Genomic DNA, 17,649 nt, shown 5'->3' on the forward strand with positions numbered 1-17,649 from the left:
TCTAGGTGACAAGTTTATCGTCTCGTTTAGTTGGTTTAGCTTGTTGACCTCTAAATCGGCATACTGTTAACCTGAATGCCAGTTCGCACAGCCGAATAAATTAACCTCCCCGAATACGAATTCAAGGCTCAACTCTAAATGATGCATTGAAGTGCTCTAGGAGGTAAATAAAATTTGGGAATATTATCATGGCACGCAGGGTTTGCCTAAGTGGAAATGAAATTGGGTGTAGAAGCACCGGTTCGTTTCACTCGTTCTTGTGGAATGTCTAAGGCAAGGAACTGCTACCAGGTACACAGCAGGCATATAGAGGAAATCTTATTTGTTTGTTTCCTTTTGTCTCTGATGCGAAGGCACGGCCACGTACGGGACCATCAGCCCCATGCCGTCGCGCAACAACAACTACGAGAGCCACTACGGCGGCGCCGTCAAGTACTGGCATCTCGTTAAACCCGTTGACGACCGCCAGGAGTCCCAGCAGGAGCAGAGACACAAGGCCATCCCGGAGATATTCCTCACCCGGCTGCTCTCCACGAAGGTGAAAAACCCCATTCTCTCAGCTGAGCGCCTTCAGCGCGTAATGTGCTCTTTGCCCAAAGAGAAGACGCACTCGTTGCAAGTGAAACGACTGATATGACCAAGCACGACAGTGAATGTTCGCAGCAAGGCAAGGAACGTTCGCTGCGGTGACCTCAGAAGCGATCTTGTCAACTTTGAGAAGAATTTATTGGTAGCAGCACTTTACTGCGCACTGAAAGAAAAAAAATATAACGAAGGCTGAATAATCGTATTTTGCTATGACAGCGTGACCGGTTATTAGCTCGTAATGAAACTTGGTTGAGAGAACATATTAACAGACCAAAGTCTGTCACTTTCCGTAAAGCTAACTGTTTTCAGGCACTGCCTTGCGTTCTTTATGTAATGGACTAAAAAGTATTCCGCCTTGAAAACATGAGCCAACTGCCCTTCAAAAAAGGCTGCTGAAAAAAGCTATCTGTTTTAGAGCGAATAGCTTTTGACGAACATTTTTATCATGTCTTTGCTGTGCTCTTTGCTCTGGTGATAACCGCTCATAAACATCGTTAGCTACAGAAAAGAACATGATGAAAAAAGATCATATGACTCCACTGCACCCAAACACTTCACCCCAGCGCCACCTTTCTTCATGTTCATAACGGCGCTCACTGCGGCTCTCCGCCTACTCGGCACTGAGTTTCTTCGGCAGTAAAACGTGTTCGGTGCAGCGAAACCTCGTAAGTAGGGCGTAATGAACGCTCATTTGAAAGTACAAGAACGTACGATTAGAAAGACTTGTCATTCGTTTCCGTTCCCCTTGTTTTATCGAGGGAAATCATCATGAGACTCACATTTATGAGCGTCGGTCCTTACACTTCAATACGAGGCAGTCACATCAGGGTACCACAAATTATCTTTTGCCCACAATACAAGAAACAGTTCTTTCCGCAGTTAGTAGGCGACGCAAAGACGCAAAAAAAAATCAGCATGTAGGGAACTGCTTTCGCATCACCTACTAGATACGTCGACGAAAGTCAAACTTGTTTACGTCATTATGTACTTATTCCTGCAGGGCACCATTCAAAAATTTGTGGACGACTTTCTGCACAATATCCTGACTGTGAATGAGGCCCTGCCTTGTGCCGTCAAGTGGCTGTTCGACCTTCTGGACTCAACTGCGTCAACATACGGCATAGTCGATCCGGAGGTGTCCCACGCTTGGAAGAGCAACAGGTTGGCATCTCGCTTCGGCTTTGTTGTCGAAAGTTGATACAGCCTGGTATCAGTTACCGTGCAGTCTAGAGGGCAAGGGTTTTACCTGACGCGTACCTCAACACAGTTTCTCCAGTTTCCAAACGAACGAAGTTAGAATGCTAAAGGATGGCAAGAAAATGATATTTAGAAAAAGTAATGTCTTGCGTTCAGTGATGCAAAGAGATAGTGTCCGAGCAAGATGGCTCTTTGTGTTCGGCCTTCAACTGCCGGCCTTTATGACGACAAATTATGTCCAGAGAAGCTCCGTATATTTTTTTTTTTTTTGGGGGGGGGGGGGGGGTTGACGGGACTTACCACTATGTTGCGATGCGCGCAGCAAGGTACCACCTAAGCTGCATTGTCTCTGGGATATGAGGTTTTTCCCCACCCGTAGATAACGTGTTCAGGTTCATATGCGAGCACTGATTTCGTTTTTTTAACTTTTCTCTTTTTCAGCTTGCCTCTGCGTTTCTGGGTCAACCTAGTCAAGAACCCTGACTTCATTTTCGACATTGAGAAGACGCCAATCCTAGATGCTTGTCTTTCAGTAATTGCACAGACATTCATGGATGCGTGTTCAACGACAGAGCACAGACTTGGGAAGGTACGAATCGTCAAGTTCTTCGCAAGCATGCAGTGTACTGAACAGAGGTGCCTATAAGCCATTATAAGAAGCGCGAACTAATGAAACCTTCAGCAACGGTGGTCGCAATAAAAAAAAACTGAGCAAGTAGCAAAATTACTGAGGCAGCGGGAAAAAAACGGTTTAAAAACAAAAACAGTTGGTAACGCACTAGAAAAATTAGCGGCAAGCAAATAGTTATTTTTATGGAAAGAAGCTGTCTGTAGCAATCGAAAAAGTCAGAGATAAGAGGGCTTAAGTAAATGTTAGCGTTCTTATTCGCTTGCGACAATAGTATAAGACAGTATAAGACTAGTTCAGTGACGGTTCGCAATGAAGACGTTTGCCTTCTTTTATGTGCAGCCACTGTAATCAGAAATGAACACTGCAAAACCGAAAACCGAAAAAAAAAAAAGAAACTCCGTGATCAGCGTTTGGAAGTGAATGGTTATGTTGCCTAGCCTCAGGGATCTGGGCCCAAAATCTGTATCGATGCAAGCTTTCTTGCTTTTAGAGATCCTGAAACCTCAATTTTGAGTGTAATTAGTGTATTTGTTACTAGAATGCTGTAATCTGTCGATATAGGCGAACTTAAGTGTCCACAGTGTCCCGTTGATGTTGTAATGAGTGGTACTGTGTATATACATATTTTATGCCCGATATAAATCGGCGGTGCTCCAGGTAAAAAAGCAATTTACCAAGATTTTTATGCACTTCTGTTGCAGGACTCTCCATCCAACAAGTTACTGTTTGCGAGAGATATTCCGAGTTATCGAAGATTGGTTTGCAAGTTCTATCAGGACATAGCTGCCCTGCCTCCGATCTCGGACCAAGAGATGCGAGCTGCTATGCACTCCTTATCAGCTGTGAGTGATCTCTCTCGCCTGTTGTTTCGAAGATAGAGTCTAAAAATTAAGAAAAAAACGGTCGTAACACCTCACTGCTATTTTTTTTTTACTTTCATGCAGGCACATGCTGGGGAGGTTGATGTCTTGAATGCCTTGAAAGAGTTGTATATTTATGTAACAAAATACTCCGAACAGGTAAGTCATGACCCTTGTATTATTGTGACCAAGATTGCAATCAATAAGCCGAATTGGGCGTGCGTGTGTGGATTCCAAGAGGAAGAGATAAAACAGAGTAGAAGATAAATGTCGGCGACCGGGCAAGTCAGCGTTGGCCCTGAGATAAGGGGAGTATTATGGCGCCCTTGATAGCGGGAAGACCTAGGCAAATAAAAATTACATTGTCTCTGCCTAATATACTGCCTTAGTGTGTGAGACAATTTCGAGAGGCATGCAGCATATTATTGGGCACTATTGCTTGTGTGAGGTTTTGAAACGTGCTGCAGTAAAATTTTACTGAGAAGGACAAGATTACTAAGCGCTTAGGTTAAGAAAGTCCTGTATTTTTCGATGAATGCCGTGCTCACAATTAGATTTTGAAATACTGAGATTCCCACTAAATCAAAGCAGTCTAGGGCCTCAGTAGTCCTAGTCAAAAAATTTTATGCGCTTGACATATGGCTTACGCTTCCTACCGGGCTGGTTTGAAGTAAACTAGCTGCTGCTGTTTACTTGCAATCACGGCTGGCTGCATTTTAAACGCCACAGTTCACGTTTGTTGATGGTTAGAGGAAATTTTTCGCGATGCCCTTGTAATTGCCTCCTTCTGATGTAAACACGATTTACCACCGCTATTTTTTACCCGCTCGGTCCTTATTATTGAGTTTATTCAGTAGAACTGTAATTTACGGGAAAATATTTACCACGCAATATTTCCGACGAGCAGTGCACAATCACCTCGTACCAAAAACTCCAAATGTTTCGAAGTGCAATTCTTTCCTCCAGGAGGCGATTACAAGCTGCCATAGTGCATGCAAAAAGCGTCAGTCTTGTTTAACCTTATGTTCAGCAGCGAGACACTTGTGTCCCACTTGCATTCAAGCGCGGGGAAGCGAAAAACGCTTTGTCCACTGTACCATATCTCTGCGCCCTGAACAGTCCCGAACTATCCAACAAGCCATTCAGCGCGCTTTTTATCTTTCGTTCATAGGGCGTCCTTGGCGTTACGTGCGTTTTTACAAGCGCTGGTGTACAGTTTTGCGAGATCCATCTTGGCGGGGAACAATTTGAAGTATTGTGGAGATTGGCTAGTAATGCTTCGTGAAGAAAATTTCACTTCTAATGTAAGTTTGCTAATACGTTTAACAGACTAAGGTAAAGCTACGTACCATATCTTAGTCCTTTTTACCATATCGTTAGTACAATTGTGTGCCATTTTCTGGCCTCAGCGGTTTGAACCTGGTGTGGTTCTATTCTACATTATTTATGACTGCTGTTTTACTGCTTGTATGCTTACGAGCCATGCATACAGCCTGCGCATTATAAAGGGTGTAAAGTGTCGTTTTGCACCTGCCGGGCATGGACCCAAAATATCGCTCACGACTCTTTCTAGTTTGTTTGCTCTCATTTTATGTGCATTCAAATTAACAGATATGATCGTTGGCAGGTCATCAATAACCAAGCACTCAATTTAAATGCACCTTGAAACTCTGCTACAAACCTCTTAGAGGAGATGGCAAAGCTGCCTAGCATAATAATGCGTTTTGCGAAGTTCTCCACACCAAACCCCATCTCAAAATTTTGTGTAAATTTCAATTGTATACTCGCGATTATTTATAGGGTCGAAATTACGTTATTATTGCGGAACACAATTTCCGTAGGTTATGGTTTGATGTGCTTAAAATATTTTTCTCACAGATCCTCGAAGCACTGGAAGACGATGAGGCTTGCCAGGAGTTGCAGCTGGCCCAGAGACTAGAGACTGTGGCGTGCACGCTAAGCGCAGAGCGAACTTTGCCATGCTAGAACAGTCCTCGATGGGCGCTGCGGACCCGTACAATGCTGACGCACCCCAATGCCCTCACTCAAGGCGCTGCAAGAGCGTCTCCACGATCCCGGGGCCTTTCGCACAGCGCGACTCTCAAGCGCGCCCGCGCGTCGTACCAGCGCCAAGCCATGTGATCAACCTCCACTTGTACAGAACTCATGCGGACTTCTCTCATTGTGGTGCTTGCGGCGTTGACTCTTCTGGCTGTGCGGTGAACTGCGAACGCTGTGTCTTTTTCTTTCGTTGTTGTTCCGGTGGGGGATCTGTGGCGCGTGCTTGTGTGTGCGTCTGTGTTTTCTTCATCCAGAAAACCCACATTCGTGCCTGACTGTGCGCCCGCTAGCTGGTGAATGAAGCTGAGCAATTTCCGACTAATTCGAAGTCTACGGCGCGTGCGAAAAAGTGCGCGCGAAGCGATGAGGCAGGGTGTTTTGTACTTTATAAAGGAAAGAGATTATGTATTCTTTCCTAAGCGCGAGAAGTTCTGCGGTCTGGCGTCGTGCACTTGGTCGGCGAGCTCTTAGGTTTTACCGACCTGAGACACACTGTGTGATGCGTTTCGTCTTGAAATAACAAACCAAACCAAAACAACAAACAAACCAAGCACTCAGGAGTTTTGTAAAGTTGTACCTGGATAGACCTCTTGTCCCTGAGAATTAATTGCAGCAGAGATGTGTACATTTGCTTTTCGCAGCAGGCTCACGAGGTGTAATCTACAAGCGCATCATTCCACAGTAGGTTGTAGATGGTTACACAAAGGAAACTGTTACTTTCGAGTATTTTCGGCTTATATTGTTACGCTACCTATGCTAATCTGGCAATTAGATTATTTTGAGATTTTAGCACTTATAAAATACAGTCTGGCGAGGAAACGAACTGACCATACAGAACAAACAGCTGAAGTGTTTCATTTGTTATCACATCATGCTCTTTATATTCCGGCAAAAAGTAAAACAAAACTGTCAGGAGTCTTAAAATAACGCGAGAGGTGTTACAGACTAAGTCCATGATAATAATATTCTCATTCCTTGGTTACTACCGTCGCAACAAAACCATTACGCAAAATAGGTGCAAGGGACCTATAAGTGTGGAATACAGTAATGGCACAGTTTTTAAAATTGCCTATGATAACTGGCTTTCGATTCGCGGTTGGGAGGTCGTGAAAGACAAACCATTCTTAATGACACGTACATCCTTATACTAAGGAAACTAATCTTGGATAACATTGGTACAGGCAGCATGCTTTAATGTTATGTACTACACAGTAATAGCTCACCCCGCGGGACTAAAGTGGCACAAAACTTTCCAGCGGCTTAGAACATTGTCCTTAAAAGGAGTACGCATTTTATTATTTCTGCACGGTACACGCTGTCAGCCTGCGCCACAGAGCAAAAATACCATGCTCCGACGTGCTACGCGACAGTGTGGGAGACGAATTGGCGCCACTGGCCATTACGGCGGCATATATTGTCCGTGAAGACAACTGTTCTCACAAGCAAGTTACCACAGTGACCAGGCAGCTTGTATTGCAAGCCACATGGGGGCTGAAAAGTGCATGCGTCTCAGCTGGCCGATGCTAGGCTATTGACATTACTTGGACGCCTTTTCGTGCCGGTAGCAACGGTCGTTTACCCTCTCTACGTTCTTCCCAACCGAAAATGGTGACGAAGAATCTTGTTGTTGCGACAAGAACTTTAACGGCTTGAAAAAGAGTCACTCTTGATATACAGTAAGATATTTTAATGCTTCAAAAACGCCTCTCACGACGAGATAATCTTTCTATGAAGCACTGCAGCCATGCAACGATAAAGTATGTTGTTGCAGAACAGTTTGTGACATTATAAGGCTTTGGTCATTCTATCGTCGCGACTTCAAGCTCTTTGTCGTCATTTTCATCGGGCTTGCTCCGGGGCCTGTGTCTACACATGCGCAGTTGCCGCAGCCTGCGTGTGTAGGAGGCGGTGAGAGTCCCATCGCCAGAAACAGGGTCCTAAATGTTCTTTTGTGCATGTCTTATGCACCTGTAATCTAAACACGTTGAGCTGCCTTGTCGATGTTTGCTGTCGTGGCCGCGCCTGAAACGCAGCAGCAAGAGGCGAAGACGGAAGCGCTGTTTGTGACTGAGCAGTAGTACTTATTGACTTTTTTTTTCATAGGGAAAGTGCTTTGTCTTCTCACACTCACCTTCGTCGCATGTGGCAGTGTCGGCGAAAATAGTTTTCATTTCGAGGCTATTTTTTTACGAAAAGAGAAGAATCAAGGACACTCACCGTATTCCTTTGTGAAGTATGTTGTGAATAAAGAGAATGACGGCTTCAGGCGCTAGTGCGAAGAAGCGCAAGTGTTTCATTGTCAACATTAGCTACACTTACTATGCTCCCGAGTAAGTGGTAGTTAGAAAATGTACATTTCTTCTTGCTGCCAACAATGACACCGCGTTCATTTGCAGTGCGATCAACGTTCCTCCCATCCTAGAAGTACTGAAGGTGTTTGATACAAATGCATCTCCAAAAATGTTGCGACTGTTGTAAAATCATTGTAGCGGTAATGCCGGCTGTAGGTAGGAAACGAGTATTCTGTTAATTGGTGAGAGTTATTATTGCCCTCGGACTACGACAGCATACAGACCGACAACAAGCAACGCACGAGAGAGGACGCGCTGCTGGTCACACAGTGTATGCAATTTTATTGCTTTGAACAGTCCGGGCAACTTTGTGATGGCTTCATTCACACGCAAACCGAAAGATTTGGCTGTGTGAATCGTGAGTACAGTTGTCCGTTTTCTTGAATCATTATCAAAAACGCCTTGCCTTTGTCCGATAAGCTTCCACAACTTGTAATTGTTCTGAAAAGCAGGGTATAAAGGAATGGCAATGTATTTCTGAAAAATCAAGAGGTTAGTGATGTCATCCCGCCTATGAAATCTTCACGATATCAACTGGAGAATTAAAGCAGTCACACACAAAACACGTCGCGCTATTCATCAAATTTTAGGATTTCATCATGATTCCAGAGGTATTGTGCACCTAAGACGACGCCTTCGAGACCTTGATCATTGAATCTTAGCTGCACCTAATTTAATGTACCTCTGTCTTAGTCATGACTTAACATGGCCTGAAAAAAAAATTGATCGTGCTGCCAAAACAGCTAGCCTCAGCATACACGCAACCATAGCGCTCCTTGCAAAAGTGATATTAACATTCATTTAAAGGGTATTAACTTTGGAGTCTTTTTTTTAATTTTCCGCAGATAGCCGCCAACTCACCTTGAAGACTAAAGCAAGAAGCCAATATAGCAGTCCTGGCATTGGGGAGGGCAAAGAACAGGGTTCAGGCACTCCTTCTTGCAGTAACTCGGACACTTCTTAGCCGGCGCCGCCATTACGACAGCCAGCAAGCAGAGGGCGAGTATTGCAATGAACACGATCTGACGCAGTGTCAGCATGATGGCTGGAATAGATACACGCGAGTGATAAGCCGCGAATTCCAGTGCTAGATTGCGGAACACTCAGAGATATTGGTATATTTGTACGTTTTCCAGTCATTTGCAAGGATAGCAATGCATAGGTAGTCTGAGACCTTTCGGAATGTGTAAGTCAAGAACTTTATTAAGCTCTTCGCTGTCTAGAGATACAGCCTCACATTGAGGGGTCCACTGTGTAGGGAGCTCAGGGAAGAGCAGAACACCCCCAGAACAAGCCTAGCTGCATGAAGTTGGGCTTATTCGTGAATTCCTGTTCTGAAAGTTGCTCTCTAGGCACCTGTGCTTCGTAGCTAGCTTAGAAAGACATTGCATCGCCTGCCTTCATTCAACTTAAATCTCCCTTGCTACATGCGTCCACCAAGCATGGCATGCAAGTAATGGGGTTTCAAGACATCACCCGGTACGTCACTATTTGTTTTGTCCGCTGTTTTACGAGGTGTGCTTAGAAACACTGGTCAAAGATTGTGCTCTCTTGTGCACAGCTTCGACATCGAAAACAGCAAACGCAAGGAAGTTTCAGAAAGAGCATTAAGTTTTCCCTTTTAGAAAAGAGTAACTACGCGCCAAAAAGTGCTCTTAGCTGGCTTCCATTTTTTCTCACGTTATCTTCGTATTCCTTCTCACCAGTGCTTCAATTTTTGCCTTCATTCATTCGGCTATGGGAGTCGTATGGCTTCACAAATCGCACACTTCTAATCTCTGCTTTGCTGGTTAGGCGCGGAAGAGTCTGCTCCGATTACATTGTTCAAGTGCCAAACAAGCAGACGACCCCTCTAAAGCGATAGATAGGCACTGAGCGATAGAGATGAGCTTGATTATCATTATCTGCTACATCGGCATCACCCTCTTTCAGCAAATACTAGGAAAAGAGCACAAGGCCCTAGGGGCGCTCGCTATGTTCTTGAAGGACGTTCGCTAGTGTTGCGCTGTTGCAATGGCCCGCAACAAAAAAAAAAAGTGAATAGAGCAGTTGTTCGCATTCCTTTAGGGAGGTAAGTGCTGGGCACATAAATTTCTGAAAAAGTTGGCAGAACAAACCCGTCACGAAAACCAAAACAAAGACAAGAAGCAATGGCTCTTACTATATGCTATATAGCTCTGTTCTCATCGTGGTGTTTATGGGAAGCAGCTATAGTCAGATACAACTCAAGAACAAAGCGGCTTTTTCTCGACAAAGCACCCCCTTCCAGCCAAGAGCGTCGGTCAATTCTCATGAACCTGCTTGACAGACAATGCAGGGAGCGGCGTGGCAATGTGCAGGAAGGAGACTACGCCCGACGATGGGGGAATTGGACTACGCCCTTTCATTTTCCACTCCCTGCATTGTCACGCTAGCAGGATCATTAGAATCGGCCGATGCCATTGGCTGGAATGGGCTCCTTCGACGAGGAAAAGCTGCTTCTTTCTTTAGTTGTATGCAATCATAATCACTCCGAAAGATAGGTATGCGCAGTAACAGTTTTGAAGAAAACTGAAGCTCCCTTCCCAAGTTTAAACCGGAGCAAGTGCGTTAAGGTTGCGATTACGCAGCTGACGCGTAATCAGGGTTTAGGTTCTACTATACAATTTCAGAATGGATCAGTTTATTTTAAACCAATTTATGAATGCGGAGATTTGCAGCGGTAAACGAAATTAGTGGAACTGAACTTAGTGGATTTAACTCGTTTGCACAGAGCTCGAACAAGAAAACAAAACAAAACATACAAGGCAGAGGTTTAAGAACACTGTCGATTTAGGTAAAAAAAAAAATTATACGCTGCGCATTGAATAACCATCAGCTAGTCTACCTATGCGGATTACACACCGCGGACTGCTAGTACAGTACTGGGATTCACTAACCTTGTTTATGCAAGCAGTTTGCGGGAGTCGTGGCAGACGTGCTCTGTCCTCGGGGACAAGTGCTGCTTTATGCCGCGCGTGCCAGGCCGTGGGGAGCTATCGGCGGCCGTTATCTTATGTTCGTGCTTCTCCTGTCTTTTATGGGAAATACGCGCCAAGATAAGCGTCAGCTGACAGTGCAACAGGACGCCTGTTCACATGCTCCTGGATATCGCTTGCGCCTTAAACCTGACGGTCTGTATGTTGCCGTGTTCACTGGTAACGGCGAATTGCAGCCGCATAGGTTTAAAGGGTGTAGTTCGGAAACGGGTACGAGTTGTCTGCAAGCTAACAGAACTGCACTATGCGAAAAGCGGTCGCACTATTCCCCGTTTCATTGAGTGTTTTGCAGCTTGAAATTTTGTAACCGTAAATGAGCGATACATTTTAAGAAAGTCAGCCTTCTCTATGACTTTACAAACAGGATAGATCTAGTTGAACGACACAATTCCGCTGCCATGGCCCGGCTAATCAGCTATCTACAAGACGTACGCCCTACAGCGCATGACCACCTGTACCCAAAAGTGCGTTCTTTCAGAGTGCTAAGCAGCTGAGGATGTCGCCTTAACAATAGAAGCCACACCTAGAAATGATTATCAGTAAACACCCTGTAATGCTCATACATTGCATGTGTAGACAAAATCCAGAACCTGTGGCGCAAAAGGACCGAGGCGCTGAATAAAATGTACGTGAACGTTCACAAAACAAAACCACACGATGCTATTTGCACATTTGGACCCAACCAGCGATGGTGCATACAGGATGTCTTCCCGCTCAGACCAGCGCAATCCAACGAAGCTGATCCTGCTAGAGCCGGAATGCGCTATTACAAGCATAGAAACCCCGGTGCAGCTGACCAAAGTGTAAGTGAGGTTCTGTATTTGGTGAATTTTCCAAAAGCACTCATTTCCTCTCAGAAGCCTATTGCACTGTTCTTCACATGCCCCGAGGACCAAAAATATTTTCGCTAACCCCCTACTTAGCGGAACGAAGATAACCAAGATTAAAAAGGACATTATCGAGTTTACCGCCACTGCTTCCATCTGCCTTGCGCGCGATAAATGTCTCAGGCAGCCTACTCGCCTAGAGGGTTTGCCAAGCCAGGAAATGGGACGACGAAAAACAAAACGAACAAAAAAAGAGAACAGCCTTTAGTGCGTGCGTTAGCTTCTCCTTTCCTTCCTTCGTCGCCCATGCAGAAAGCAGGAAAACGTGTTGCCTCTCGAGCAGAGTGGAAGGGGCACCTCCGGCGGTCGCGGCGCCAAAGGGTTTGAGTAAGCAAGACTCGAGGAGTGCAAACGAATGGCGCTGGCGAATTTTGATGGGCACGTGCTTGAGCTATGATTGCGCAGGGAAGATTCTGTGCTTCTCCGCAAGAGGGAAGTGGCATGCCTGGACCAGATGAAAATAAAAATATAGAGACAGGACTTCTAAAGCGCACACCATTTTCTCATACGCCTTTCATTTCCTGTTCCAGCTTTCCTGACGGAATGCGCAATTAAAAACGGAAGAAAAAAGCACCTCTAAAAAAATATCTTCGTTCTGTTTGTTTCCTTTCGGAGCAAGCTTATGACACCCGAAGTTTCGACATGGCCTTATTTAAGACGAGCTAAAGATTAATCACAGCTTTGCATAAAATATCTCGTGAATATGAGCACTGTACACACGTGCTGCGATGTTCATCCAAAGAACTTCGGCTGAGAAATTCCAAGTAATTAGTAGTCGAAGCAGCGGTGTCTATATCTCCAGTTCATGTTTCTTTCAAATGGTTCAAAACAGGTTGCCATCACTGCTGCATCTATCTAGAAGAACAAAAATAACATACGGAGGACCAGAAGAGATGGTTAGACGAGCATTCTAGCTAGTGTGAGGGCCGAAATGATGACAACGGCTACAAACAAGTCGCAGTAATCGAGCTCTCCTTTTAGGAGGGGAAGGCTTCGATTGGTACAGGGTAGAACGATGTACAAAGTGTTGCAAGCAAGGTACAGAACTCTTTGCCTCATTTGTTTAACACCACTGAACTTCACCAACTGCTGTAGTCTGTAAGTTAACAGAAATAACAACGAGTATGCTGCGATGTAAGGAGATAGAGTACAAACATTTTGCTTGTTGTGCTAATGACCATTAGTTGACAGAAGTTATACTCATTTCAGATTCGCTAGCGTGGAAACCAGGAACTGCAGTAGTCTGTAAGTTAACGGAAATAACGACGAGTATGCTGCAATGTAAGGAGATAGAATACAAACATTTTGCTTGTTGTGCTAATGACCATTAGCTGACAGAGGTTATACTTATTTCAGATTCGCTAGCGTGGAAACCAGGAACTGCGGTAGTCTGTAAGTTAACGGAAATAACGACGAGTATGCTGCAATGTAAGGAGATAGAATGCAAACATTTTTCTTGTTGTGTTATAGACCATTAGCTGACAGCAGTTACACTTATTCCAGATTCGCTAGCGTTTAAACCAGGAATGTTGTATTTACAAAAAATGCTTGGTATATCGGAGACACGGGATCCAAGTGCATGCGTAGTAAAGTGAGCTGCTTGCGGAGCCGCCTGGTGGCAAGAGAGAATGGATGTGCTCGAGGAGAGAGGCAAGGCTTGTGGCGACGCGTCCCCTTTGGTTTACTTTCCACTATCGGTCCTCCGTAGTTTCTTGCTACTTTAACTAACAAGGGAGGGCGCCGGCGTCGCAGTGACACGAGCGCTACGAACGATGTGATTGCTGCGTGAGCGCTCGGGTGATAGCACTCTCTCTTCGGCTCGGGAACTGGACTCGCACGGACTGTTCGGCGCGGAAACCGCTCTCCGCGAGCGGGGCGAGGACTCATGATGGGGACATTCTTGCGTCGGCTTGTCCCGTCCGGCCTTGGAGTTCCTCCCTTGCCCTAGCGTGGGCGAACGCCCGCTCGTAACCATGAGTCGGACGACCTCGATTCCTTAGCGTATTTTGTTGCTTGCTGGCGTTATTCTTTTTGTGGCAATAAGTACTTGTTTGTGTACGCCAGGGTGTCGTTGCTTTGTTTCCCTCAGAGCAATGCCCGTGGGGATGGGCGTGGTCTCGGTAACGCGTGCGATAACGGGGTGGAGTCCGGGAGGGTTTGAACTCTGTCAGCCGCGGTTCAGCAGGAAGAACGTATTGTCCTCCTATTACAGCCCCCCAAAATATGGCGGATAACACAAAATTCCGCGTAAAGTTCTTCAATCCACGATTTTTCGTAGAATCGCGAGATCTAGTGGCTTTTAAGTTGCCAGTCATGTGTCAGTTCATGAGTTTAATTCTGACAGTGTTTTTGCATGACCGCATAAAAAATTGCATGCTATAATGCTTTCTAATCGAGCAGTTTAAATTTCTGTGCGCACCTTTTTTTGGCGAAGTGTAGTTAAATTTTTAGTTGCAAAGATAAGTAGGGCAATAGCATTTGCCTCCTGATCTCCCTCAATACACATGGCCTAGTGTGCCTACTTATATTTGCTGATGTGTGTGCATAATTATAAAGATGCACTAATTAAGAAAAAAAACTTTAAAATCAGCATTAACGCTGTCGCGTCATACACTTAAGATGTAGCTTAAGTGTCTGCCTAATTTGATCCACCTTTACCGCTTCAAAATTTTGCTGAATAATTTACCCCGCGTAATTAACCTCCCCCCCCTCCCCATAAAATAAAGAGCATTTCCTGACAAAATGAAGTGAATTCAATACACGGCAAAACCGTCGCCGTCACAGGCAGCTGATTGCTGAAATAAACTGCAGTACGTCAACATAGCTTCTTCGGCGCAGATCCAGAGTCTAGGCGGCACCGCCATTCATTTGAATTCGGTGTTCCCGGTTATTTTTAGATGTAGAGGTCACTAGAGTGAAACGAGTGGAGCAAAATATTTTAAATACACCCAATTTGCGCAATAAGTACCGCCCAACAAACATCAACAAACCTAGAAGGAGCCATCGAATCAATTTTTAGATGGAACGAAAATTACATTTACTTCTCCTGAGTGTCCAAAGCCCCCCATATTTTGCAGTGTGCGTTACGTATTCGTTTCTTCCTATCACCCCTCATGGTGGTCATAGAGCATTTGAAATGCATTCAAGGCACTGAATCGTGTCTGATTATTGTCATTCCTCACTGTCGTAAAGAAATGCGGCTTTGCTTCATACAAATGAACATTTAATAAACTGATAAATCTGTGCTCAAATATTTAATTCACTGAAGGTGAAACCTCGTACCCCACTGGCAAGGTATATTTCGGAATCTTTGGTACTGCTATGAGCATAGACGTTACGGAAATGCAATGTTGTCAGGGCCGAGTCTCTAAAGAACGCCAAAGCCGTAAGGGTTGTAAGGCATTCTGGTAGTTTCGCCCGAAATGCCGTACGTGCTGGTATCTAGCAGGCAATACGTGTCTTCACGTAATGTGCCTTCGCATGTGGCTTGAAGTTAGGCAGTCAAAAAGAAGTATGTCCTATTCATTCGTTCCTATGTGCCATTCATTCTGTCCTATAGTTCGTTTTGAGACACAAGACATATATATTATTGTCACTGCTTGTCTCACAGCTGCCAATACTTGCAGCAACCGTCACATAGGGCATTTCCATTCGAAAAATAAATATTTTCCCGCTTATTGACAAAAAAAAAGAAAGCTACGCCAGGGTCCTGTCTGAGGCGGTTCCTTTCACTTTGGCAGCAGCGACGGAGCGCATTGCACGCAGCCTACTGAATCTTTGTTCTTCTACTGTTGCAAGTTAGTAATTACTCTTCGGTGCTGCCTTCATAGTTTCTATAGACGCTTCGCCATTTACTGTCAGTGTGATGGGCTATTGACGACGTAAATGTGTAACACATCTTTGGGAGTGTTATATAGGCAGCATTCTTATCAGTCTTTTTTTGTTCTTTTTTGTTGCTACCATGGAGCGATGCAACCTGTGCTGATGTGTACTCAATGATTGTGGTCTTGCATTGACCTGTAGAAAGTGCACATTTTTATTTCATGTAGGAACGCGCTCTGACGTCACTTAGCAACAGTTTGAGACGAAAAAGTTTGCTAAGAAGCCCCGGAAGTGTGAAGTGTGTAGAGCTTGAAACAGCGAGAGCATAGTTACAAGTACATCCGATAATGAAGTGGTCAGTAGGCTTGTAGGTATGGACAGCAGAATATGCTGCTCGATCTGCCGGCCAAGGTAAATGGCATAGAAGAATCTATCCAGCTACTCTAAGATCGCTTCGATGTTGTACAGCAGTTCCACGACAACCAAGAGAAAGAACTCAAAGATGTAAAGGTGCAAAGTCGAGAAAAGACGGATATTGATGCACTTGAGTGGCGTAGTAGAAGCCTCAGCATCGAGATCCATTATGTTGAGGAAACGGCGGGGGAAGATCCAGAGAAAGTGAATGATCTGGCGAAAAAGCTAAACTAAATCATTTAACTAGAGAAGACGTGGTTGCACTCCCCGGACTACCATCAAAGCCTGGGAAGGCGCCAGGGATTATCATGCGCTGTGCTCGCAAAGAACTCAAGAATAATTTGATGGCTAAAAGAAAGGCTCTAAATGAACTTGACGACAAGCGATACATCTGTGAAAACATGACTTCTCGGTCTAAGAAGCAACTTACAACAGCTAATGAATGGACGAAAGAATCGGGCTACTAGTTTGCATGGCACACAGGCGGCAAGGTACTCGTGCGCAGCGCTTCAGGCGAAACTACCATAGTGATCAAAGTGAAAGTGACTTGGAAGCTCTGAGTTCGTAGACGTGTTTGTAGCGAAAGGCATTGACCGGAATCGCCAATAATATCATAGCACCTGGAAACAGTAATTCAGTTTTTTTCTCGCGCCAACAGGTACTGCTGCGGTGTGTTCTGTTTTCCTGGGCCTTAAAAATTCTCGCAGTTACGGCTAAGGCGACCAGCAGGTAATGCCTATTAAGTATGTGATATATGAAATTTCCCTTATATTGCCGCACATTTACAACTCATTCATTTCTTTTCGTGTATGTCCTGACAATATGAAAAATGCACGAGTAACAGACATCTTTTTAAAAGGCGACAAGAAGAACATAAAAAATTACCATCTGATATCGATTCTCCCAATTTTTCTAAAGGGCTTGTAGAAAATTATTCTAGAGCGTCTGTCAACATTTTGCAGTACACACAAGAATATAACTAAATCAGAGTATGGAATTCAGAAACACAAATCCACAGCACTGGCGCACTCTTAGATTAGAAACAATACATATTAAGAAACTTTGAAAATAGATTTTTAACTATTGATATATTTGTTGATTACAGACAGGCTTTTGGCCACATTAATTACAACATTCTCCTCAATAAGCATAAATGGTACCGCATAAAGGGTACATCTCTCGTGTTATTATCTTCCTACCTTCAAAACAGGCACCAATATGTCTCAATAAATAAAATCAAATTGCGAGCCAAAGAAGTAATTTGAGGTGTACCACAGGGAAATATTCTCGAGCCACTACTTTTCAACCTTTACGTTAATGATCTAGTATCTATTTATCGACAAACAAAATTTATAATGTATGCTGATGACACAAGCATATTCTTATCTTCGCACAATTATACACAATTAATGAGAATGGCAGATGAACTTCTTGGCAGGTTTTCTATTTGGTCAAAACAAAATTGTCTGCAGGTTCATTGAAATAAAACCAAAGCTGTGATTTTTCGAACTCAAGGTAAATATATCCCTGAGAGTCACACTCTAATGTTCCAGTCTATGAATATTTCGGTCGTGAACACAAATTTCTTGATGTAACCTTCCTTAGCAACTTGCAGAGGGATGTCCACATAGACTCAGTCCTCAATGAACTCAGCAGTACAGCTGGTATGTTAAATCGCAATAGACACATTTTCCCTACTCCTGTGAAAATTCTACTATAGAAAGCTTTGTTTGCATCGCGCATTAATTACTGTCATCTAGTATCGGGTACAACAGCGCAATTAAATCATAATAAAATTCTACTCATGCAGAAAAGGCCGCT

At 44.3% G+C, this 17,649-nt stretch overlaps 1 protein-coding gene and 1 long non-coding RNA gene across 2 annotated transcripts in view; one reads left to right on the forward strand and one right to left on the reverse strand.

Annotated features, from left to right (window-relative positions):
- The window catches only part of LOC149358978 (plexin-B-like), a 174,965-nt gene extending 167,356 nt beyond the window's left edge, over positions 1–7,609 (forward strand). Inside the window, exons 33-38 of the mRNA XM_089571152.1 lie at positions 354–538; positions 1,589–1,749; positions 2,227–2,374; positions 3,118–3,258; positions 3,361–3,435; positions 5,155–7,609. Coding sequence (XP_089427278.1) covers positions 354–538; positions 1,589–1,749; positions 2,227–2,374; positions 3,118–3,258; positions 3,361–3,435; positions 5,155–5,262 — 818 coding nt within the window. The 3' untranslated portion in view covers positions 5,263–7,609. The remainder of the gene's footprint in view (positions 1–353; positions 539–1,588; positions 1,750–2,226; positions 2,375–3,117; positions 3,259–3,360; positions 3,436–5,154) is intronic.
- A 338-nt stretch (positions 7,610–7,947) lies between these two features.
- LOC149358980 (uncharacterized) lies at positions 7,948–10,741 on the reverse strand. Its single transcript, XR_016288255.1, has 3 exons — positions 10,607–10,741; positions 8,550–8,733; positions 7,948–8,129 (listed from the first exon to the last, which is right to left on the reverse strand). It is a non-coding gene; the product is annotated as an uncharacterized LOC149358980 (long non-coding RNA).
- Positions 10,742–17,649: the final 6,908 nt, after the last annotated feature.

The sequence above is a fragment of the Amblyomma mixtum genome, chromosome 2 (assembly GCF_055824585.1).
Source record: "Amblyomma mixtum isolate Tamu chromosome 2, ASM5582458v1, whole genome shotgun sequence".
Taxonomy (NCBI): Eukaryota; Metazoa; Arthropoda; class Arachnida; order Ixodida; family Ixodidae; genus Amblyomma; species Amblyomma mixtum.